Source organism: Mustela nivalis (genome assembly GCF_964662115.1).
Source record: "Mustela nivalis genome assembly, chromosome: 2".
NCBI lineage: Eukaryota > Metazoa > Chordata > Mammalia > Carnivora > Mustelidae > Mustela > Mustela nivalis.
In genome coordinates, this window is record NC_139021.1 from 159,204,220 (window position 1) to 159,230,354 (window position 26,135).

General features: G+C 38.8%; 2 protein-coding genes and 1 long non-coding RNA gene across 6 annotated transcripts in view; 1 reads left to right on the forward strand and 2 right to left on the reverse strand.

The window, feature by feature from the left end:
- Positions 1 to 16,119, reverse strand: part of ERLIN1 (ER lipid raft associated 1) — a 39,888-nt gene extending 23,769 nt beyond the window's left edge. Inside the window, exons 1-6 of one of the 2 annotated variants that reach the window (XM_082722286.1) lie at positions 15,981 to 16,119; positions 15,568 to 15,691; positions 13,583 to 13,664; positions 9,131 to 9,177; positions 6,925 to 6,986; positions 2,194 to 2,319 (exon numbers count right to left, since the gene is read on the reverse strand). In XM_082722286.1, coding sequence (XP_082578412.1) covers positions 2,194 to 2,319; positions 6,925 to 6,986; positions 9,131 to 9,177; positions 13,583 to 13,664; positions 15,568 to 15,680 — 430 coding nt within the window. In that variant the 5' untranslated portion in view covers positions 15,681 to 15,691; positions 15,981 to 16,119. Of the gene's footprint in view, positions 1 to 2,193; positions 2,320 to 6,924; positions 6,987 to 9,130; positions 9,178 to 13,582; positions 13,665 to 15,567; positions 15,711 to 15,980 lie in introns of those variants that run through there. The other variant, XM_082722285.1, reaches the window with a different exon arrangement.
- A 16-nt stretch (positions 16,120 to 16,135) lies between these two features.
- On the forward strand, positions 16,136 to 19,834 carry LOC309860327. The gene is made up of 2 exons (XR_014309313.1): positions 16,136 to 16,349; positions 19,493 to 19,834. It is a non-coding gene; the product is annotated as an uncharacterized lncRNA (long non-coding RNA).
- The window catches only part of CHUK (component of inhibitor of nuclear factor kappa B kinase complex), a 43,707-nt gene continuing 36,023 nt past the window's right edge, over positions 18,452 to 26,135 (reverse strand). Inside the window, exons 17-21 of one of the 3 annotated variants that reach the window (XM_082722273.1) lie at positions 23,789 to 23,885; positions 23,358 to 23,505; positions 22,504 to 22,620; positions 20,379 to 20,478; positions 18,452 to 19,632 (exon numbers count right to left, since the gene is read on the reverse strand). In XM_082722273.1, the coding sequence (XP_082578399.1) occupies positions 20,410 to 20,478; positions 22,504 to 22,620; positions 23,358 to 23,505; positions 23,789 to 23,885 (431 nt within the window). In that variant the 3' untranslated portion in view covers positions 18,452 to 19,632; positions 20,379 to 20,409. Of the gene's footprint in view, positions 19,633 to 20,378; positions 20,479 to 22,486; positions 22,621 to 23,357; positions 23,506 to 23,788; positions 23,886 to 26,135 lie in introns of all 3 variants that reach the window. The other 2 variants (XM_082722272.1, XM_082722274.1) reach the window with 2 other exon arrangements.

Consider the following 26,135-nt stretch of genomic DNA (forward strand, 5'->3'; position numbering starts at 1 on the left):
ATCGAAATTAAGAGTTGGCCGCTTAACCAACTGAGGCACCTGTGTGCCCCTCAGTCAGTCTTTAGCCCAAATCTCCAAATAATTAAATTTCATCTCCATGGATCTCTGCTAGTATTTTGGATTTAAGAGGTGGGTGGAGGGTACGACTGGGTGGCTAAGTCAGTTGAGCATCTGACTCTTGATTTCTGCTCAGGTCATGATCTCGGGAGTTGTGAGATCGGTCCTATGGCAGGTACTGGTCTGAGCATGGAGCCTACTTGGGATTCTTTTCCTCTCTCTCTCTCTCTGCCCCTCCCACCTCTCGCTCATGTACACACACACTCACTCTCTCTTTAAAAAAAATTAAAATTAAAAAAAAAGGAAGGGGGCAGGCTCACAGAAAGGTTTTTGAAGTACACAAGAATGGACGATAAAGCTATCACTTCACTTGGCCTTGTAACTCATGAATTTTCTATCCACCTCAATGTATTTTCACCATTATTAAAATGACTGGTGATGTGAGAAATGAGTACAGTTTTCTCATACACCTAGTAGTTGTCAGTCATCAATGAGGACTCAATTGGTAGATCTCCAAAAGGATCAGCTAACCCTATGCCTGCCTGTAAGAACTCACTAAGAGTTCCTGGGGGGAGAAGTAAGCAACCAAGAGCAACAACTCTATCACAGGTCATAGCTTTCACTACCACAAATGAAAAGTAATTTGTGCAGAAAAGAGTTAACATAGCAGGCCTGAAGCTCTGATCCTCAGAAAGGCCTGTTTGCAAGTTGGCCGTTAGCTGACACCCAGAATATGGATCTGGAAAGAATTCCCACTACTCCCAGAACTTGTAATGACTCACTCTGCCTAACCTGTTATACAATGTGGTTTATGCAACATGTGCCTTTCTTCTGAGATTATGAAATTTTGGTAATTGCTAAAGGCAGAGGATGCCTATATGTTAGCCCCCAATAAAAATTCTGGGCAGCAGGGCTTTTGTGGGTGGCTCAGTGGGTTAAGTGTCCGACTCTTGATCTTGGCTCAGTTCATGATCTCAAGGTAATAAGTTCAAGCCCCGTATCAAGCTGTGCACGGGGTGTGCTCAAGATTCTCGCTCTACTGCTCCCTCTGCCCCTCCCGCCTAAAAAAATTCTGGGCAATCTCTAATGAGGTTCCCCAGCAGACAACATTTCACATGTGTTGTCACACTTTAATACTGAAGTAAGTGTATCCTGTATGCCTCCAATGGGAGAAGATTCTTGGAAACTTGTGTCTGGCTTCTTCCAGGTTTTACTTTGTATCCTTTTGTATCCTAGCTATAAGTAGAACATTTATTGAGTCCTGTCAGTCTTCATAGTCAGTCATCAAACATGGAGATGGGTCTTGGGAAACTGACTTCCTGTCAGTCATCAAACATGGAGATGGGTCTTGGGAAACTCCCAAGAAAAGACTTCTAAATTTCCCCAAATATTCTATTAAAATAGCAACGAGGCTAATTTTCATTAAGTTATCATGGTAAAAACAGAATATAGCCTGCAAATAATCTTTTTCCAATCTCTATTAAGTTACATATAATAGATTTCAGAAAATTATCATTTGAAAAAAAATTTTTTTTATTGATGTGACACAGAGAGAGAGAGATCACAAGTAGGCAGAGAGGCAGGCAGAGAGAGAGGGGGGAAGCAGGCTCCCTGCTGAGCAGAGAGCCCCATATGGGGCTCGATCCCAGGACCCTGAGATCATGACCTGAGCCGAAAACAGAGGCTTAACCTACTGAGCCACCCAGGCGCCTGAAAATTATCATTCTTAAAATATCTTTTAAGTATTCACTTAATCATAAAAAATTTTAAACTAGGGATGCCTGGGTGGCTCAGTGGGTTAAAGCCTCTGCCTTTGGCTCAGATCATGGTCCCAGGGTCCTGGGATCGAGCCCCACATCGGGCTTTCTGCTCAGCAGGGAGCCTGCTTCCTCCTCTCCCTCTGCCTGCCTCTCTGCCTCCTTGTGATTTCTGTCAAACAAATAAATAAATCTTTAAAAAAAAAAAGAAAGAAATTTTAAACTTAAGAGAAATATTTTAAAGACAAATGTTTTATTATAAATTTGGAAGAAATGCTTAAGTAGGATAATGTTTACTAATATTATAGAGTCCATAGAGTCGACTAAGATTTCCAATTGGTTATTCACATATTTAATTTATAATGAATAAGATACTCACCAAACAATTCAATGTAAACTTCTTGAAGAGTGTGGGCACTACAAAACTGGTTCAGTTCGTGGTGGATTTTATTGAAGATTAAGGTCTTGTCATAATCTGCAGTGTAGTTCCTCACAATATCAAACACTGAAAGGAAAGGTAAAATCCATTTTTATTCATGTATCCTCTAATTCAGCCAAGGTAAAAGTTACAATATACATGAGGAAAAGTGAGAAAAAAAAAATAGTGGAAAAATGAAACCACTCACAAACCTTGATGCGTTCCTTGTGCTCAATTTTCCAAATATTACTGCATTTGCAATTCTAATGGCAAATTCTGAGTTCCATACTAAGGAGAGTATACATTATCTTGGAGATAATAAGAAACCGTCAAATGTTCAAGCAAGAGTATGACAAAATCACATTTGTACTGTGGCAGCAGTGTGAAGATGAACTGTGAGGTAGGGAAAGTGTAAGGCAATTACAGCAAAGCAAAAGTTTAGCAAGGATGTAAAGAGGCCTGAATTAATTGAAGAACACTGGAAATAAAAGAAGGAAGCAGCTGCTAAAGAGCATTTTTGAAAAGGTAGTTTTTAAAGACTATAAAAAAGGATGCCTGGGTGGCTCAGTCAGTTAAGCATCTGTCTTCCACTCAGGTCATGATCCCAGGGTCCTGGGATGGAGTCCTTCCTCGGGGGCTCCTTGCTCAGCAGGAAGTCCGCTTCTCTCTCTGCCTGCCACTCCCCCTGCTTGTGTGCTCTTTCTCTGACAAATAAATAAAATTTTAAAATACATAAAGGCTGTAAAGACACCAATCTAGAAGGAAAAGAAGTGAACCTTTACTGGCCCAGGCTTTTTATCAGGAAATTTATATACATTAATCACTTAATTTTCACAAAAATATTTTCTAATTTTGCAAACTAGGAAACAGAAACCAAAAATTTCAGAAATGTTCCTAAGGGCCCATACTAGACCACACCGGAATCTGTGCTCTACCTACTAAAACATGTTGTTTTCTTCCTTCAGACCCAAGGACTTGTTCTACTGGCTTTCCCATGGAAGATTTCAGATGAAACTGGATTCTAGATCACAAATGATGGTCAGGCCATCAATAAATACTTGCTGACTAACTCACCTGGCCTGGTCATTTCCAAGTGAATTGGTGATCCAACAGTTTCCTTGTCTGTGGCTACAGAACCAGCAATATCTTCCTTTTGTCTATTTTCCCAATCATAATCCATTCCACTGATTTATAACCAGGGAAAGTAGATGAGAAAAAGACAAAATAATCATAGGAAAATATAATCCAAATCCACATGGCAGTAATACAACTTGCTCTCTACTCTGAAATCCTTTTGCTTTTTGTGCCTGTATCAGTGCCATGAAATTCAGCATGAACTTACATTCCCATATACAAATATATATATGTGTGTGTATATATATATACACACACACACATACATGTATATATTTTAACAATAAATACATACACTTTTTTTTTAGGTTGGCATCATGTCTTCAGACATAAAATTTAAAACCCCTTAGGGAAAAGGGTCTAATTTCACCTTTTTAAATTGGTTTTGCCAAACACAGCATCTCATACATATTAAGCATGCCAATTTTAATAGTAAGGATAGAATGGTGGCTCTTTTCAAATGAAAGTAGGATCTCAAACAGATCCACATACACCCATGTTCATAGTAGCATTATTCGTAATAGCTAAAATGTGGAAGCAACCAAAGCTTCCATCAATGGATAAATGACCAAACAAAATGTGGTATATTTATACAATGGGATATTACTCAGTCATAGAAAAAAAGGAAATTCTAACACATGCTACAACATGGATGAATCTTGAGGACATTATGCTAAGTGAAAAAGTCAGTCACAAAAAGATAAAATACCATAGTATTTTGTAATACAAATACCATAGTATTTGTAAGTATTTTCCACTTACACAAGGTACTTAAGAGGAGACAAAATCACAGAGACAGAAAATAGAATGGCAGTTGCTAGGGGCTGGGGAGAGAGGGAACTGCAGAGTTAATGTTTAATGGGGATAGTTTCATTCTTGCTAGATAAAAAAAGATACGGAGATGGATGGTAGTAATGGTTGTACAACAATGTCAATTTTTTTTTAAAGATTTTAAGTAAACTCTACACCCAATACAGGGCTCAAATTTACAAACTCTAGATCAAGAGTCACATGTTCTACCAACTGAGTCAGTAAGGCACCCTGTGAATGTACCTAATACCGCTGAACTGTATACTTAAAAATACTTATGGTGGTAAGTTTTAAGTTATGTGTATTTTACCACAATTTTAAAAAGGGGGAAAATAAAACATTTTAAAAAAGCAACTCTTTCTTCAGAACTTCTAGATAAATTTTTAAAAATAATTTTTTATTTTTTATTAACATATAATGTATTATTAGCCCCACGGGTACAAGTCTGTGAATCATGAGGTTCTAGATAAATTTTTTATTTGAATGGAAACCATGCCATCTCTCTGGATTTTGATCTTTTAGCAAGGAAATGTTTTCCCCACACAGATTTTTCAGATCACTTTCCAAGTTATAGCAAATCTCAACTAGAAAAGAGTTTTCTATGATCATAAATCCGTCTGGCCAAGGAACTGATGAGTTATAGGTTTTTAGCATGAAAGGAACTGCTCTCTCACGAAATGCTACTTCCTACAAACTCTAGAAATCATCAATGATTGTCTCGCTCTTAGAAAAACTATGATGAGAGAAGAGTAACAAATACAGTTGCAGAAAGTCAACTCTATTCAGGACTTGTGACCTATTTCTGCCACTATTCCCCAGAAGTATAAAAGATTCCAGTGATCATTTTTTATATATATCAGAAATGAATAAAGTCATAAAACTTTAAAAGTACTTTTTTATTCCTTAAGGAATTTCTTCAGTTATAAATACTCTAACCATAAAAACAACAGAATAAGGGCTCCTGGGTAGCTCAGTCAGTTAAGCATCCAACTTTTTTTTTAACTTAAATTTTAGTTAGTGAACATACAATGCAATATTGGTTTCTGGAGTACAATTCAGTGGTTCATCATTTACATAAACACCCAGTGCTCATCAAAAATGCCCTCCTTAATACCCATTCCCCTCAGTCTGTTCTTTATTTTTAGGAGCCTCTTATGGCTTGTTTTCCTCTCTCCTTTCTTTCTTTTCCCCCTCCCATATGCTCATCTGTTTTCTTTCTTAAATTCCACATCTCGGTGAGATCATATGGTATTTCTCTTCCTCTGACTTACTGTACTTAGCATAATATGCTCTAGCTCCATCCATGTTACTGCAAATGACAAGACTGCATTTTTTGATGGCTGAGTAATATTCCTGTGTGTGTGTGTGTGTGTGACACACGCGCACACACACATATACACCATCTCTTTATCCATTCATCAGTTGATGGATACTTTGGCTCTCTCCATAGTTTGGCTACTTTTTAAAAAGATTTTATTTATTTATATGCCAGAGAGAAAGAGTATATAAGCAGGGGGAGAAGTAGACTCCCTGATGAGCAAGGAGCCTGATGTGGGATTCCATCCCAGGACCCTGGGATCATGAGCCAAAGGCAGAGGCTTAACCCACTGAGCCACCCAGGTGCCCCCATTTTTAACTTTTCAAAGAAACTCCACACTGTTCTTCAGAGTGGCTGTACTGTTTGCATTCCCACCAACAGTGTGAGAGGGCTCCCTTTCTCGACATCCCTGCCAATACCTGTTGTTTCTTGTGTTAATTTTAGCCATTCTGACAGGTGTGAGGTGATATCTCATCATGCTTTTGATTTGTATTTCCCCAATGATGAATGATGTTAAGTATCTTTTTATCTGTCTTTAGCCATCTGGATGTCTTCTTGGAAAAATAGCTATTCATATCTTCTGCCCATTTATTAAAGTGGATTATTTGTTTTTTTGTTTTTTTTTAAAGATTTTATTTATTTATTTGACAGAGAGAGATCACAAGCAGGCAGAGAGGCAGGCAGAGAGAGAGGAGGAAGCAGGCTCCCTGCTGAGCAGAGAGCCCGATGTGGGACTCGATCCCAGGACCCTGAGATCATGACATGAGCCGAAGGCAGCGGCTTAACCCACTGAGCCACCCAGGCACCCCTGGATTATTTGTTTTTTTGGTTGTTGAGTTTGATAAGTTCTTTTTTGTTTTTTGGGTTTTTTTTTTTTTTAAGATTTTATTTATTTATTTGACAGATATCACAAGTAGGCAGAGACAGGGAGAGAGAGAGGGGAAGCAGGCTCCCCACTGAGCAGAGAGCCCAATGAGGGGCTCGATTCCAGGACCCTGAGCCCATCACCTGAGCTGAAGGCAGAGGCTTTAACCCACCTGGCCACCTAGGTGCCCTGGGTTTGATAAGTTTTTACAAATTTTAGAGACTAACCCTTTATCGGATATTTTATTTGCAAACATCTTCTCCCATTCCATAGGTTGCCTTTTAGTTCTGTTGATTTATTTCCTTCACCGTCCATAAGCTTTTTTTTTTTCTCTTTTCATTTCATTTTTATTTCTGGTTCCCTAAAACACTCTCATTATAAATATAAAAACCAAAGAATAGGGGCACCTGGGTAGCTCAGTCAGTTAAGCATCCAGTTCTTTATCTCAGCTCAGGTCTTTATCTCAGAGTCATGAGTTCAAGCCCCATGTTGAGCTCCAGACTGGACATGGAGCCTACTTAAAAACAAAAAACAAAACCAAAACAGAAATATATGGGTAACATACCTGCACAAGGGGCCAACATATTAACCACTTCTATTCGGTCAATATAGATCATGACCCCACCACTAAAAACAAAGAAATGGAAAAAGTGTGAGCGAAATAAAATTACAATCCCAAATTCCCACATCATCAAACATATCCCACATGACATAAATTTTAGAGGAAAATCTAAGGACATAACTCACTTATCACTCAGATGTCCCTACACACAGGGCTCACCTCTGTAAGTGCTGTAATCAAAACAGCTCACATGAAGACTAAACCTATAACCTAGGGCTACTTAGCACTTTGCCTTTATTAACTGAAGCCAACAACTAAAGCAGTGCCCTTCTCAAACTTTTCTGTCAAAGAACGAAGTAAAACGGTTCCCCAAGAGGTATGAAAAACAGCCATGGTCTGACATTTTTCTTGGTTTCCTGACTTATCTGAGTAATTCATGAAGAGTTTTAATCTACTTTTTAATCTTTATTTACTCTAATATGAAAAAAAGAATTTCCTCCTAAACCCTCAAGTAAAACTGACACTTTGGAAAGACAGGTCTTGTTAATTAATACTTTCTATACTTCCTGGCCTATCAGCACAGACCTAAGGCACATGTGAATCTCAATTTAAGATACATGAAGTTAGAGATTTTGAAACTAAACAACTAAGTCTTCCTAACAAGTTATGGTGACATTTTTCCTGATATAAAAGGCTAATAACCTGCTCACAGAAAAAAATCTGAGAAAATAAGGGAAGCATGAAGATCAAATTTACCCCAAATCCCGTAAGTTGCCAATTCTGAGTCCTCTCTAAAGGGATTCCATAGAAGAGAGTTACAGAAATACCTAGGGAGAACTTAGTATCAAATATGTAAACTTAAAACAGAGGGAGATTCTCCCTTTTTAAAACCATTCTGTCCTTTCAGAGATGTCCAAGCCTCTTTTACAGAACTGTAAATACTGATATCTTAGTGATTTAAAATAGAGCATTTAAAAAAATACCTTGAATTTTACATTCTCCCTTTGCCACAATTCAACATACTGATTATATTCTGGAAATAACTTGAACTTTGCTTGCCATTCTGCCCCTAAAACTCTTCATAGCAGAGACTTTCAAAGTAAGGTCCTCAGACCAGCAGCAGGAGCATCACCTAGAAACTTCTGCTAGAGATGCAAATTCTTTTTGCCTTATTTCTTTTTTTTTTTTTTTTTTTAAGATTTTACTTATTTATTTGAGAAAAAGAGAGAGAGAGAGAGCAATGAGGGAGAGTGAAAGGGAGAAGCAGACTCCCCACTGAGCAGGGAGACCTACGTGTGACACAATCCAGGACCCTGATATCATGACCTAAGCCAAAGGAAGACGTTTAATTGACTGAGCCATCCAGATGCCCTAGGAATGCAAATTCTTGAGCTTAATTCCAGACCTACTGAACCAGAAACTCGAATTAGATGGCACTTAGGAGATGTCTGGGTGGCTCAGTAGATTAAGTGTCTGACTTTTGGTTTAGTCTCAGGTCATGGTCTCAGGGGTGTGGGACAGAACCTTGCATTGGTGTCTGCGCTCAGCATGGAGTCTGCTTGAGATTCTCTCTCCCTTTCTCTCTACTCCTCCCCTTGCTCACTCACTATCTCTGAAATAAGTAAATAAATAAAATCTTTTAAAAAAAAAAAAATCTTTGTTAGGTGGCATTTAGTACTATACATGACAAGAAGGTGAGATGGTTTCATTCAAACTGTTTGTTATTGAGTACCTATTCTTAGTCAAGTGCTGGGTTAGGCACTTTACGAATACTAATCTTAATCCTCACAGTAACTCTTCAAGACAGGTCTCATTACCTGATTTTTACAAACAAGGAAACTAAACTTAACAAAGTCAATAAACACATGTATGGGGACAAAGAATATATGGGAACTTTGTCCTTTTGCTTAGCACGAACCCGTAAGTGCTCTAAAAACTAAAGTCTTAAAAAAACAAAGTCAACAAAGCACATGTAGCACTGCTGATACATAAAGTTAGGTCTGCCAGCTCTGAAACTACTTTTCTTAAGACCCATGTAGCTTCCAAAATGGAAAGCTCAGAGACAGAGCTTTACTCAAAGAATGCTCAGAAAAGAAATCTCCCTTGGTTACTATCATGTCTATCTGAAAGATGTTTAAGTAACCAGAGTTTATGAACAGAAACTCTATCCTGAACTAAAGGCAGGTTGGTAAGCAAGGAGAAAGCTTACCTTGTTCCACAAGGCACGTTTTTAACTTCATCAGTTTGTAGTGTTGTCTGGGAAAAAAAATACTTAATGAATACTCAGGACACATATCATCAAAGAACTACCAGTCCCAGAGGAAAACCTCCAGAGAACTGCTAAGAGGTCAGTACAGAAGAGCTCCATTACAATTTCAGTCCCCAAAGATTAGCTATCAGAGTAGTTTCCTTTTGTATCCTAGTAGACGTGAAAAACAAGACAAAATATTTTATAACTGATGTTCCAATCAAAATGCACCTGTAAAACCTAGAGTAGAGAGGTTGACTGGGGGTGGGAGCTGAGGCAAAGAAAAAAAAGTACACTTGGAAATTTTCAATGTTCAATCTGAAAGTTTCAATGTTCAGTCTTTCAGAGTTCCATATTTTCACAGAGCTGGCCTGAGACTGGAAATTACATGGCTTACCCACAAGGATACTACCATTAGGACTTATGCTCTGAGCTATTTTGGGGTCTGGCTTTTAGTTCCTTTCTGGTTTACCTTTTCGTCTCTCATTCTGATTGTATCGGGATGGATTCCACTGCATATTCTGGACACACTGAAACTTTATTAGAATACAGCAAAATCTTACTTTATGGAATATAAACAAAAAAGGAAACATGGTCCTTGTTTCTAAAAAGCTCACAATCCAACATAGGAAATAAAAACCCACATAAAACAATCTATAATGAGTATAAAATAACAAGAGTATGAGCTAAATTGTTAGGTTAAGTGATAAAGAGTAAAATAATAGTTTGGAAAGCTCTCTGCAGTGAAGTATTTATAAGCCAGGTCTACAGGGGGAGAAATGAGAAAGATGAGGCAGAGACACATCTTAGGTTCAATGACCCTTCACGCCAGGAGCTCCTTCAGGCCTACACATATAGACTGTACATTATGAAGAATGCATAGGAAGACTTTGTGACTGTCACTTGTTTTTTTTTTCTTTTTTCAAGTATTTTATTTGAAAGAGACAGACAGAGAGAGAACACGAGCGGAGGCAGGGAGAGGGGGACAAGCAGAATTCTCCAGGGAGGCTGGTATGGGGCTCAATCCCAGGACCCTGAGATAATGACCTGAGCCAAAGACAGAGGCTTAACCAACTGAGCCACAACTGCTTTTTGCTTTTTCTGCACTTTGGCAACAAGTATTGGCAAATGAGACTTTCTCCTGGTCCCTGCCCATTGGGGACCAACTGGTTTTCCTTCCAGTCTAAACCATCCATCTTTCCCATGCCTGAGGAAGAGAGGCAGGTCAGGCAGAGGACAGAACTGGAGACAGTTCATCTAGGAAATGGCTTCATGAGGCCACACATGTAGAACATCTGGACTGTTATTCTGCAGCTTTTATTTTTGGTGTGTTTATTACACAACTGTTTGAAATGTTTAATAAAGCTTTATAAACTTAAAAAAAAAAGGATCTATCCTAGTAAATATACAAAGTTGATGTCAAACTGCATGTACAGATGACAGGAAGTGAGCTGGCTTGCCTGGAGAAAAACAGACAATACAGAGGAGGGCAAATTCTGATAAAAGAATGTGGTATTAGACAGGGGGGCCAGGATGTTTGCTGGGGGGCTTGGGCTCTCCCTAGTCCATCTTACACTGTGTCACAAAATGGACCTTTCAAAAAAATTTTTTCCCTTAATTCCTGCACATCCATGTGATATGGTTCTCATTATCCATCTTATCTGGAGGCAAGAAAAAAAGTTGGGATGCTAAAGTATTAATTTATTTAGATTAATTTAGTAAAAGGCCATGGAAATTGAAGGCTGTCAGTTCAGGGAAAGTAAAAGGAAGGATGCAGTTAAGTAGTTACCATAACATTCCATGAGGGAAAAGAAAAGAAGATAACTCTAGGGTTGAGAGATTAGGGGGATGGTAAATATTAATGACAGGTTCTAGACAGAGGAAGGGGAGTTGATGAAGAGATGAGTTCAATTTATTTCCTTCAAAATATTAATCAAATTCAATTTCCATATACCGTATCAGTATATTTAATATACATTCCTATTCAACCTAGAGGATGTCACTTAGCCAAGAACTAGCAAGAACTAGCGAAGAGTTCAAATGTTAAATCCTCTACTTAATATCCTATCTTTAAGTAATTTTAGAGTTCTTTTCTATCATCCCCAAAATTATCTTCCCAATATAAATATTTATTTTATTTTATTTTATTTATTTTTTAAAAGATTTTATTTATTTATTTGAGAGAGAGACAGTGAGAGAGAGCATGAGCAAGGCGAAAGTCAAGTCAGAGGGAGAGGCAGCCTCCCCATGGAGCTGAGAGCCCGATGCAGGACTCGATCCCGGGACTCCGGGATCATGACCTGAGCCGAAGGCAGTCGTCCAACCAACTGAGCCACCCAAGGGTCCCTAAATATTTATTTTAAAAGTAAGCCTTTGGTTATATAGGCTTTAAAGGGTGAAAGTTTTCATATTTCTCTAAGCATAGGTTTTTTTTTAAAATATCATATGCAGGATCTCACATTTTCCAAGATACTACTTATATATTCCTTTCAACTGCCAAGTTTAAGCCATTTGTTTGCACAGATTGTGTAATCATGTGTTCCAAAAATTCCTAAAAATAAATTTATGTCTCATTCTTATAAGAACAATTTCTTAAGAGTTTTATTAATGTATTTCTTTCCTAGAATGTCATTGTTTTGTATAAAGAAAGAACATTCCTATTTAGCCACATTAGCTCTAGCCTTTAATATTTTGTAGATATAAAGTATATTAGTTTACACTAAAATCTTTTTACTAGTTTCATGTCTTATGACAATTTGTTACTATTTTTAATATATATATACATATTTATACACACACACACACACACACACACACAGGATATGTCTATCACATGCTGTTAAGTTCTAAATCTGTTTTTAATGTTTATTGTCTATATCTCTTTTATATACCTCTCCATTAGTATGACTCAATAAGCTCCAAGAAGGCAGAAACATATCTTCCTGGCTTTGAACAAGATTTTTAAAAAGCTCTTCATCTCTAAGGGTTTGAGCATGCCATTCATAACATCATTACCAACTGTTTGGGCTATTGGTGAGGTCATGTAATTAAAACCTCTTCTTTCATGGAGGAATAACTTAGGTTTACAATGATTAAACGTTCTGCAAAGTCATGTAATCAGTCAGTGGCAGAGCCAGAGCCAGAACCCAAGTCTCCAGGTTTCTGGCCTCACATTCACTACACCTCATTGCTTCCTAAGAAATCAACTCAATTTAACAACTTTCACCACAAGCAGAAAGCTCAGAAATATAAATGTGTTACAACCCCTGCCTTCAAGAAGTTGGGAGACTTTGCGGAAAGAAAATACACAAAGAAACCTAGAGAATATAAACAACATTATTAAAGAAAACATGACAAGAGCCAAAATTTAACATACAGACTTTAGGAGCTATAGATTAGAAGAGGGATTTGCAATGAGACTTTAAAAGGCTGGCAAGATTGCGGTAGGAGAGCAGTAATGAAGGGAGACATAGCGAGACAAGACGTGACAACATGAACCAAGGCAAGAGTGAAAAAATAAACGTGGGAAAACAATACGGAAATCAGTCTGACTAGGGAAATGTCTAACTACATTTCACTTTGACAGACACAATTCTTGCCCAAAGCCAACTAAAAGAGAACTGGAAGGAAATCTGGAGGATTTAAGTATTCATAATGAAACTCTCACTAGCACGGAGCCTAGATTTAAATTACAAGAGATTAAATACACTGGATTTTCCCAAGTCCTGGAAAAATCAGCAGCAGATAGTACACAAACTTCTGAATCCAAAGATTTATGACCACACTGAGCTTGCAAAAGCAGTCAGGATCTAATCCTGTTTTGTCATCTTGTTGTATCAAAAGGTATTTACTAAGTGTCTCTCAAGGCCAAGGTACTGTTTTCAATGAACAGACGCTTATTTCGATTACTCTGGGATGCTGTCAACATAGAATATTCACTAAGGTTCCACATAAAGTTGTACTTAATGTCCCAGACAAAAATGTGAGGCAGAAAAGCTGTGTATAAAAATTTAGATCTTCCATATTAACAGTAGTCCAGGAACCGGCTTCTGTGGAAACCAAACATCATTTTAAATGAAGTAATCAACGGTTTGTATTTCTAGTTGTGTTTCAAAGTCCTGCTTTTATTTTGACAGCAGGAACAAAACCCCCACTGTATAACACTACATAGATGGGGAAAGCCCTTAGTCCTTCCAAGTTGCCTGGCTTCTAATATACTTCAAGAGAGTGAGGTAGTTCAAAATTGTAACTTGTACTGTGACAGTTGTACTCTGAACTTTGTAACTCCTGTATTTAAGCAAATACCACTGTTTGCGTAAGCAATAAAGAAACCCAACCCCACCCATAAATGTGGTTAACTGTTCCTGTCACACCTGTCTATCCAGTGTGGGGGCTTCCCTAGGAATCACTCACCTGCACAGATCTGAACGTAGTAATGAAAGGCAACATGATATGATAGCCTGGTCCACTGGGGCTAGTTAGTAAAGCTCCTCCCCTGCAAAAAGATGTTTCAATTTGACAAGATTATAAAGACAGAAATCCTCTTTTTAAATCTAAAGTGCTATAATAAACATTCACTCTTACTCATGCTACTGACGTACTAAGGTCTTACTAATATGAGTTATTATGAACAACTACCAGTCCCTAAAGTATTTGCAAAGGTGGAAAAAAGATTAAACTGCCAATGTTACACCTTGTTTCATAAGCTCCAACAACGATACCTCTGGGTCTCCAGCACTGCCCTCACGTACAAAGGATTCTCCTTGGTCTTTAAGCTTCTGAGAACTAATTGTGAAAAAGAAAATTCTAATTCTGGCTCTCAGCTGCTGTAATTTAATTGTACACAACACAAACCAAATAAAAACTGAATACATTTACACCAGGTTCAATAAAGAAGATAACACAAAGTTTCAAAGAATGAGAAAATTTCTGACGTTCAAGACTCTTACTCTACCTGCCTATATTAAAATAGTGGAGGACTAAAGTCTCTATTAAAAATAACAAAAACTTAGCATGGAAAGATGAAGGGTTAGGGGATAAGACTAGGGGATAAATCTGGAGGATTTAAGTATTCATAATGAAACTCTCACTAGCACGGAGCCTAGATTTAAATTATAAGAGATTAAATACACTGGATTTTCCCAAGTCCTGGAAAAATCAGCAGCAGATAGTACACAAACTTCTGAAACAGTAGTATATATACTAAACAGTAGTATATAACTGTGGACTTGTTCACCAGATTCTGGAATGTGAGAAATATGAAAGTACATCTTAAAAATTCCACAAAGGAGGAATTTCGGGGGCAAGTATAAAAAAGAAGTCCTATTTTACATAGTGAATAATAAATTTATAGGACTTACTTTCTTATCTTGAAAAACATAAATAAGTCTCAAAGAATTCATAACAAATAACTAAGAAAAGATGAACTGAGGTCCATCCCTAATTCTTTTGAGAGCTTTACCTTGAAATGTTCTGTCCTCGGTTTTACTGTCAGAAAGACAATGCTGAACTAGGTGGAAATACAGACTAATCTGTCATTTGTTATGCTAGATCTCCATCTGCTAAGACCTATCATTAAAATTGTATTTGAAACTAGCACTTCACAGGGAAGACCCTTTCTAAGATTCAGGATGGATGTGAAAGTAGAAATATCAGTTTTGGAGGATAACAAAAACAAGTAGGAAGTTGAAGCTCTTTCAAATACATTATAAACGGAATTTCTCCAAAATGTCCTGTCTACATCAAAAGGAACTGTTTGGAACTATGCTGAAGGAAAAACTATTCCGTCTCACCTAGAGAGCAACAAATCCCATATTATTCCTTCCCTCAACTTGAAAAGAAAGGGTAAGGTGGGAGAAGGGTGGCCCATCAATGCTATATTTGTCTCTCAAGGTCCAGGAATATAACAATTGCAATGGTCATCGTGGCCTCCTAAGCCAAAACCGGTCACTACTTCCACTATTAGAGGGGAAAAAAAAAAAAGTCTAAGGAACAACCACAAACAGGACCAGAGTTTCTAAATGACATCTCTAACTACAAACTAAAAGCCTGTACAGCGGTATGGAATGGAACAATGATTTATCCTCTTCAGTTACAGTGGAGTGACTACTGCCCTTTCTTCCTTCTTCGTTTTTCCCACAAGTAATTGAGTTTGCAGTCTACTAGGAAGACTTCTCTGGAGGACGTCTTAACGTCTGCACAAAATGCACAGAGCACCAGAATCAATACCTACAGAGTGCTCGGCCCCCACATTCCTCCAGGGCTAGAACGAAAACGACTTCCTAAGACTGGAAGAGTTCCCCGATGCAGCAAGAGAGTACAACTTCGTAGACTCAGTCTAAGGGGAGTCTCCTTTCAATACCTACTTTAGACCTGAGCTGACTGCACACGCCGCTCACCTGTAGTACACAGCCAGGTGTCCTTCCTCAATCTTGTGGATGGAGGCGTAGAGAAGGACAACCACCAGACTCACCACTGCGGCCACCAGAACTCGGGCTTGAGTCATATTCATCCTTGTTCCTCCTAAATGAGGGCGGAAAGGATCCCCAAGCCCCTGAGTGACAGGCCCACCCCCTCCAGTTTCCACCCTCCCTCGGGAGAGCTGCCGTCCTTCCGCAGGCCGAGCCGGAGAGTCCTGTGGCCCTTGTCTCGCATTCTCCCCTCCTCAAACAGCCTACTTCCCCCTTAGCGAACCCCTCAGCCACAAGCGGGCCGTGGGCCGCCCCGACCAGGTGAGCGTTCTGACATACCCCTCTCTCAACGGGCGCTCCCCCACCTTCCCACCCACCCAAACCCGGCGGAGGAAACTAACTGGGAAGGGGCCAGCCGCAGACTCCACAGGGAGGCCGACCCTAAGGCCGCGCCTCAAGGATCAGTGACGCATCGCCCCCGCCCGCACGTGCAGCCACCTCCCGGGCCGCTCCAACCGCCGCCAGCAGCCGGCCCCGCCCACTCGCCCGGCACTGCGGCTGCGCAGCCACGCACGCCGACGCAAGGCTCACCGCGCCACTAGAAGACGGGGAGCGCGCGGGACAAAATTCTTCCGGCCGCCCGCCTTCGGAGGTACGCGTGCTTATGTCTGCGCAGTGCTGTTTTCCTGCTCAGGGAGAGAAGGGAGATCGACCGCCTGGAGTAGGCCGGGATGTAGAGAAAAGGAGATGGCGCCTGGGACGAGGGACTGGTCAGTTTGTTCCTGTGCAGAAACCCACTTCTGCACTCTCAGCGTGGTAGCTGTTTGTTTATACCGTGCTTCAGGCACGGATCCTGTGCGAATTCAGGAGCAATAGATCTATTGCAAGAAAAGTATTGTGGAAGTTCAGAAGAGAAAAATGCTCAATTTGACCACGTCGCTCAGTTGTCGGGTATTTTTCTGAGCACCGATTAACGTGCCATAATGTTGATCCAGTGAGGGCTTCATAAAGGTCATCCCAAATAGGAACAGAATGAGTTAAGCACGTAAAAGTGTGTGTGTGTGGGGGGGGGGGGGGTGTTGGGACGGAGGGCCTCCAGGTAGGCTCAAAAAGCATTGCAACTTCCTTGAAGCCCATGTATTGGAAAGGAACCGAATAGGCTACGCCAGGCCCAGACTCTAAAAGGCTTGCATGCATGTTTTCTGTAGAGAGAGGGAGCTGGATGACTAGAGAACAGACTTTTTAACCTGAGTCTTCAGTTAAGTTACAGATTTTGTGCATACATTACCAAGACATAAATGGACAAAGTTAAAGAGCAGAGATGGGAATGAGATAGATAAATACAAGGGAAATAAAGGCAGTGTATTTAGAGTAGGTTGGGCAGTAATCCAAGACATAAATGGACAAAGTTAAAGAGCAGAGATGGGAATGAGATAGATAAATACAAGAGAAATAAAGGCAGTGTATTTAGAGTAGGTTGGGCGGTAATCCTGTAAACCTTGAAAGGCTGGTGCAACCACAGCTGGACAAGGGGGGGCATGGCAGGACTCTGTAACCTTGAGCAGGGAAGTATGGGAAAACAGTACCTTCAGGCTGGTGAGTCTGCAAAATAGCTTAGAGTGGAAACAGGTTGGAAGCAGAGAAGCCAAGTAGTTAGGAAATGCAGGCCCAAGGTTTCTAAGGTAGTATCTGTGGAAATGGGAAGTCCTAAATAGGATTTCAGCAAGCCCTCCCAGACCACTCTGCCCTCTCCCTTCAATAAATGCACTTACCTGTATTGTTCATAGGACTTTTATTACCTACAATTATCTGAGACCTTGTCTGTTCCAGATAAATGATATTAGCAAAACTTAGCTATCTTACTTCCAGAAAGTTAAGACGAACAAAAAACAACTTATTCCAGCTCAATTTCTGGATGGATTTTCTTCATTTTTCAAATGCTGCTGGAATTACAGAATGAAATGTATATTCACAATTGCCATTTAACTCTGAAGAGGTGTGGCCCAATAAAAAGCAGGAGTACAGAAACAAGTCTTAGGTGATCTCTCACTATAACCTGTTCTGACTCAATAGTACCTGCCCATATCACCCCAGCCACACCCTACAGCAGATCTTTCATCAGTTATTACAGTGATATTTAGAAAATATGCAGTCATCTAAACAGTAAATTCTTTAAACAATTATTTCAATGTTTGGATGGTTTATAATGTTCAGACTCCCAGATAAGCATTCATGTACTGCCTTTGTTAACTGTTTCTAATCTTGCCCTCTAGCTCAGTCTTCCAAGCAACAGGTACCCAATATGTGTTTTGTTGATTAAAACCTTCTAGAACTAGAGAAGCAAGAGACAGACTGCCTAAGCAGGAGGCCTGCTTCTCCCACTCCCCTGCTAGTGTTCCCTCTCTCGCTGTCTCTGTCAAATAAATAAAATCTTTAAAAATGAAATAGTTGACAGAGTTTCCATATTTAGAGAAACAACAGTACCAGATAACTAAAAAGTTAGGAGGAGACAGCCCCAAGATTTCAAACTGGATTTCCATGATGGAAAATGACACTACTAGCAAAATGGGGGTGGGGTGACTAAGACCTCAGTTTGTAGAGCAAGATATGAGCATGGTTTTTAGACATGGAAAGTGGTGATAGGACATCTCAAGAGAAAAGGCTATATTAAAATAAGCTGCCCAATGCTGTTTTTACTGTTAAGTCCTATTTAATTCCTAAGGAATTAAGTTATACTGTTAAGTCCTATTTAAATCCCAAGGCCCATTAAGTTATACTGTGCTCCAGTTCCGTTTCACGGAACCGTTTCCTAAACCATATTCAAACATTCTATCATAATCTGATTATAATGAATAGAGATTCATTCCAAAAGTAATTTTAAAAATCATTTAATACACAAAGTGGAAAAAAGTATCTAGAATATAAAAGCATTTCACATTTTTTAAAAAAACACATAATACCTTCTAAATTATTTAACAGATGGCAGATCCACAGTCCTTTATCTGAAACCCTTAGGGCAAGATGTTTCAGAATTATGAAATTTTCAGATTTTACAAAGGTAATTCAGTGCATAAACCGTACTACATAAACACCCAGCACGGTCTGTAGCAGCCCCACACCCCCCCAGTAATCAAATATGTTAATATTTCCACAGCAAAATGAATATTCACACTAAATGGGAGAAGTAGATTGTCAATTCAGGTTAGATTTGGAAGCAAATGAGTTTGTTACCAAGCTTTTGAAAGACCTTGCTTTCAGAGCTTTTTAGATTTTTGGAACTACAGATAAGGGAGTGCAGATCTTTATAAATTTGTACAAGACTTGAAAAATTCATTAAACGACCCATTTTTACAAGTGAAAAAATAACAGTCTTTAAACACATTATAAATTAATAGGCATCTTCTTGATATTATTAAATGTACATCTTAAATACATATACACATAGCACATTTAATGAGATTTGTGAGAATCAACTGGTATTAAAGGTACAGATACATAAGTCCTTCTCTAGGAAAGGGATACTATCAAATGTGCAGTTGGGTTAAGCCAACTCCTTATGTTGCCAGGAAGAGCATTTCTGAATGCAACACAAGGAGGTACAGTATAGTCTTGAGAGGAGACTCTTTCACAGAAACGGGCAAACAACTTTTACTTAGAACACATACATTAGTTAAAGTTTTGTTTTCCACATAGATATTACTTTTGGTCTTATGGCCAAAAGTTAAATAATAAAAGTTGTTTTTAGTCAGTTAGCTGTTGTATCACGTTTAAAGACAAATGGATTGCCATGATGTGCTTAAGTAGCTACCATTTAAACAAGGTCACTGACATAAAATTCTATCTGTTCAGACCTTGGAACTTCCTAAAGTCAAAGTATTGTGCTTGTAAAACCATGCATATTTTCTGTTCATAGCCATTTCTTCAATGCTGGTGTCTGAAGAATGATTTCATGGGAGAAAAGCAAATTTCCAACACGTGCACCAACAACTTCCATATGTTGGGGGGCAGTGAATAAGTAGCAAGTCATTCTGTTAACCAACTCCAATCAAGATTCTAAAATCAGGCATGAAAAAGTTACAGTTAGATGTTGACTATAAGCAGTAGGTTTAGGGGTGTTACTTTTTGCAAGTTTTCTGTGTGTTTGGACATTTTATAATCAAAAGTTGAAAAATCGAAAGTATAAGTTACAATTAGAAAGTTTAGTTTTACCTTCTTTCCTGGTGATTAATAAAATATTTCAAAGAGTTTTCATAAATATTTGAAGTAAATAATTTGTGAAAGGAAATTCAAACAGTTGACCTTGAGACTAACTGTAGTAAAGTTAATTCAGTAAACATTTTATTGTGGTTTCTCCAAGTTTTAACAAATCAGTAATTGACAGTAACCAAATCTTAATACTTCTATTAATTACAACTGTATTAACATTCATTTTGCATACAGTAGTTACTAGATTTGAATTACAGTACAAATCCTGTCCCATCTTATTGGAGAAAATTGATTACTGAACCAAAAAAGTACAAACCATTCAATTTCAGTGGTCACACTGCAAAAAAAGTTCACTCTTCATTTAATTTGACCAAATACGCTACTGTTGAAGACTATCGATGACATAATCCCAGTATATCCATGAGTAAGAAACGATAGGAATTTGAGGTCGAGGATATAACTCAAATGTTCTTTGTCTTTCTTGAGTTCTTCTCTTCCCCATATGCATCCCAAATGCCAGACGAGACTAGCACGGAAAGTTAAAAACCTTTGTACCCAACAAACCTAAAACACCCATACCATATACAACTTACCATTATTCTACTGCCCTGTTCCTCATTTGCTTCATGAATAATAGTGCTTAAATGGCCAAGACAGTTCAAATTTTCTTCTATCATTTGTGCTATAGTCTCCCTGTATGATGAAAAAACAAAACTTTTTCAAATGCAGCAAAGGGACAAATGAATTTACTCTTATCTTCTGGTCTTCAGGGTCAGAATGATCACTGCCCTTCCCACAGCGCTGCAAGCCAGCACCCCCGTGCAGCTGATTCCTAGGGTCTTCAAGTTTCCTCTTCCCTCCCACCCAGAGGCAGAGTCCTACTTGTTACGCCAAACTATTGCCTCTACCCAGCTCAAATGATAAGAAGTCCACTGGAAGTACAAACTCACTTTCCTCTGAAATGTAAGTGGCATGTACATACATTTCCCCCTCTGAAAATGCTTGCTGGGAGGTAGGGGAGATAACTGTAGCACAGAGACATGAAAAATCTCTTTGTTTCTGGACTATTTCTCTTTCCTTCTAAGTAGTAACAACATCAGTATGTTTACTTCAGAGACAGAAATGCAGGGGTGAAGATAAAAAAGTACAATCTGGTCTGCAAAGATGAGGGAAGGTAAAAACTCTGGTTGGAAACTATAGATGATAGCCATGAAAAAGAAAACAAGCAAGCTGATTCCTGAGGACAGCAGAAGAAAATTGCATCACAGGGGAGCTGCCCAGAACCAACAAGTATCCCTGGAAGTTTATATTTGAAGGAAATCCTGATTCTGGTTTCCACCTTCCCCACTTCCTTCTGCCTTATGGCCTCTATCCTTTACCTTTTTCCAATCCTCTGTTTCTACCTCACTAGGCCATGGATGGTAGCCACTATAAGCTCAGAACTAAATTCTAATTTAGCTCATATTCAAAAGATGGAAAAATTGAGGTCAACAGATTCTAATCCTTGGTGGTTAAGTACATTATCATTGAAATCAATTTTTTACTTCATAATGTATTCCTACTGGAAAACATATTTAAAATTTCTATATGACATGCTTTTGCTAACAACCACAACCTCAAATTAGAAATTACCTGTATAGAGATGACATTTGCAACCATTAGCATCCCCTAACAAACCTAAATGCCTTTAATAAAAGCAAAAAGGTCAGTAATGTATTGAATTGTATTTGCTTCAACTCCAATTAGTGGAATATTTCCTAAAGTCAATTGAATTACAGCCTGTGCTGTATCTGTGGCTGTATTACATTGGGCCAAATCTCAAATGATCCCAAGATATACCTTACAACTTGCTTTCTTTAAAAAAAAACAAAAAACAAACAAAAAAAAACAAACCTGATATCAGCTTTCCTTCCTGCCATGTGTGTTTCTCTCATAAAAGTAGAGTATAGAATGTGCAGCTGCATGACCTCCTGAGCAATGATGTACATGGCTGATGCTGCACATGCAAAACTAATTATGGGCAGAGCTTCTAGGTAATGCTGGTGCTGCTGCAGAGGTCTCCATGAGTTGTGAAAAAAGTGACAATACACAAACTAGCACAGAGCCACTGGCTCTGGATACAGCACATCTTATGCTGAGAAAACAGAAATGGATAGTCATTCAGCTTTTAGCAGGAGAGTAGGAATTAATAAAGGAAAATATAAAGCTTCAAACTTGAGTTCTTTGCAAAACTGAATTAAGGCATTGAAAAAAGTCTGCTTTTAGAGATACTAAGTTATAAAATGAGTAGAATAAACTCAATAATTCATTAGAGGGGTGATGGTAAAGGACACTAAAATGATAAATGCAAAAGAGCATAATTTCTGAGATAAATGGTTATGGAAGAAATAGTTGAGAAAGAACTCAGAACTAGGATTAGGTGATTTAGCTAAATAAAAAACATTTGTTGATATTTACTTCCCAAGCACTTCACATACAACATCTAATTGAATTTTCACAGCCGTTCCCATTTAACAGGTGAGGAAATGTGAACATTAAAAGAATCAAGTTAATTTGCACAAGGTTATTATGAAGGGACAGTCAGGATTCAACCCTGGTCTATAAGGCACCAAAGACTATGTCTTAACCACTACGCTCTACTCTACCTCATTCCTACCACTACTCTTGAAAACAACTATCTATTGTTGCAAAGTGAACCCACCCATCTTGAGGAGTTACCACACATGACAGAGGATGTTCACGTTCTGTTGAAGCTGGGGGAAGCCATGCTGATGCCTGAGGGGTTACTGCACCTTCTAGACTAGATACTACAAGGGACCGGGCAGAACTCTGTGTCTAAAGGGGAAAAAAGTAAATAAAAAGATTACAGGCAAGCATCACCATTGATTCATACAATTCCTACAATATTCCTAAGATTTACACTTCTACTACTTCTCATATACACAACCAGAGTATTTCTATACAAAACTATCCCCATCTTTATGTAAGGATTTCTGTACAACTGTCCTCTCCTGGACCCCTTTCATGACTAAAACAAAATGTATCTGCCCTTCACATTCCACTGAACAAGGAGTTAGTTTCATTAACTCGTCAAGCACCTCTACCCCCAAATTGGGATGGGATACCACAGTGGTCTAGGGCTGGAAGGAGTGGATAAACACGAGACTAGAGAGGAGAGAAATAATGAAGGATGATCAGGAAGTCCTGCATCTGAATTGCTAGTGAAACACCAAGCAAAGAACATGAGCATCAAACTAACACAGAATGCACACATCTTTAAAAGGACCTAGGTCATGCGAATCCCTTTTCCAGGGAATACCAGCAAATCAATGTCACATTAAATAATTCATTAAAAGTTGGGGCGAATGGGTGGCTCAGTCAGTTAAGCATCTGCCTTCAGCTCAGGTCGTGATCCCGGTCCTAGGATTAAGTGCTTTGTGGGGCTCCCTGCTCAGTGGGGAGCCTGCTTCTCCCTCTCCCTCTGCCACTCCCCCTGCTCATGCTTTCTTTCTCTGTCAAATAAATAAAATCTCCTAATTGAAAAAAATAGTAATTCATTAAAAGTCACTTACACAGGCAATTTTAAGGAGATGCCATATTTCTTTCTGTCTCTTTCCCTGCATAAACATGACAGTATTGTCAGCTTCTTTGATGTTACTAAGGGCCATTTCCACCTTAGGCAGTAGATCAATAATCTTCTGTTTACAGCCCAATAACTTGCTGGAGAGATGAAATCAGCGTCAGATAATTATACACCCCCCCCAAGACTGTACACCATACTCCCACACCCAGCTGGAAAAATGAACCACAATCAGCACCAGATTTAGTGACTGATGTCCGCAGTGATGTACACAAATGAGACACAACTGGGGTCAAACCACCCAAAGAACTGCCAGGTATCTTCCTAGGTCTAGTATATTTACCAAAAAGGAATATTACTCTTTGAAAGGAAAATGATAAAAGTACCCTGGCTTTTCCATAGGAAATAAAAGAACTTTTCTACCTCAGGTGACCAAACAGCTCCTTGAGAACCCGGTCTTGACTCTGAACAGTATGCACAATGATCTTCACCATTTCCGTGCTGTCGCTGTAGTATTGATCTACAAAAGATCTCAGTGAGTGGGTATAACTTGTCTTCTGAATAAATACATTAGCCTCTAAATAAAAAAATTCCTAAAAACCTGGAAGTAGTTTTAATTAATAAGCATCTCCATTTAAATTTAAAACTGGATTAAAAATTTAAGATTATATAATGTATGAACAATTATATATCTAAAAACAAATCATGTTTGTCTGTGTATAATGCATATTTAAATTTATCACTGTTATCTTCACAGAACTTAGTTGCCTGTTTTGAGAAGAATAGGTTTACCCATCTTTAACCCATATTAACCCAAATCCCAGATACATATGCAGCTTTCTGGCTGAAAGATCAATTTCCCTTGGATGACTTACATCATTTATTTAAAAACAGCAGAACAGGGGTGACTGGGTGGCTCAGTCAATAAAGCATCTGCCTTCAGCTCATGTCATAATTCCAAGTCCTGGGATCAAGCCCCACACTGGGCTCCCTACTCAGCTAGGAACCTGCTTCTCCCTCTCTTTCTCTGCCACTCCTTCTACTTGTGCATGATCTCTTTCTCTCTCTCTCTGTTTCTCTGTCAAATAAATAAAATATTTTAAAAAAAAAATGAACAAAAAAAATAGGACAATTCATCAAACTTTCACTGGTTCAAAAGAAGGAGGCCCTTCCCCCATCTAGGTTGCTTGGGATTTTATGTTTATCCATCTGTTTACAGCCCATGAAAACTTTGAAAAAAAAAAAAAAAACTGACAATGTAAGGCAAATCTGATGCACTAATAAAAGGACCTGCATGTGCTGAAAGTTCAGTCTGAGGACAGTATGATAATGTAAACTGGAAGATGACAAATGTCCTCAAAGAGGATGGCTGTGTGGAAACCGTGAGTGAGCTCTACAGTTTATAGGAGACGAAACTCAATTAAAAAACAAAACAACAACAACAACCAAAAAAACCAGGGTGCCTGGGTGGCTCAGTCGGTGATTTCGCTTAGGTCATGATCTCAGGGTCATGACACTGAGCCCTATGTCAGGCTCCACACTCTCTCTCTCCCTTTCCCTTTGTCCAGGCTGTGCTATCTCCCTCTCTCTCAAACAAACAAAAACAAAAAAGCATTGTTATATTTCAGAAAGTGGTATTCAAGTTTTTAAAACTAGAAGACTGCTCATAGATCATGTTGGTTATTTCCTTGGACAATAATTAATCTCAATGCAAAAATATTATTTGCTATTGCATACTTAACACTTCTCACTGAACCCTCATAGGAGTCCTGTGAGATGGCTACTATTATTACCCACATTTTACTATGAAAGGGGAATCCCAAAAGGTTTTTAGAAAGTTCAGGATCCTTTGTTATCACTGCAAAGACCTCTCCCTCATAGCCCAAATTTATTCCCTACACATGTCCCACTTTGTCTCTCCCTTACTAACACTGAACTACAGAGGTTCCAAACAGGCTCCTCTCCCAACAGCACTCCTTCCTAAATCCCACAGACCAGAAAAGCTTCCCCATATAGTTAGCTTGTTTAGATGGTCAGAGACCTCAGACCTCCAGCATACAAAAATGAAGAAAGTTGTTTTTCACCATTTTTAGCTTAACAAGAGTCTCAAGTCAACTCTAAGCTAGAAGAGACATCAGAAACCATGTATCAAATATGATTACATAAGCTCCAACCATAGATGAAACTTCTTATTACAACTAATTTGTCACTCAAGATAATGATCAGTTCAAAGAAGCTACCCAGATAGCAAATTTATTTCTAGGCTCTATGACATGCTAGTATGCTGACAGAGCTACTGCAAAGTTTTTATAAAAATAATCCAGGGGTGCCTGCCTGGCTCAGTCGGTGGAATGTGCGACTGTCCTCGGTTTTATGAATTTGAGCTCCACACTGGGTGTAGAGATTACTTAAAATCCTTAAAATCCAACAATAGTAACAACAACAACAAGTCAAACAAATGCTATCACTGACTACAGGAAGTTAATATGACGGACCCAATGGATGGAATTTTCTATCTCTTTATCTGCAATACCCAATTCACTGGCCAGAAGACTAGGAGTATTACTGATTGAAGGGAAAAAAGAATTAGACTTGCTCTATTAAAATCTTAAGTTTCAATTATTTAATTCTAACCATAACTTCTATTACTTATATCACTTTCTGTCAATACCTTGAACTTTTTTGTCTTCTAAGAGCAAAATCCTAAGCCTGGATCAGTCTAACCATCCGCTCCGTCAGTTTCTGCAGGTAAGCCACTAACCACCACCAA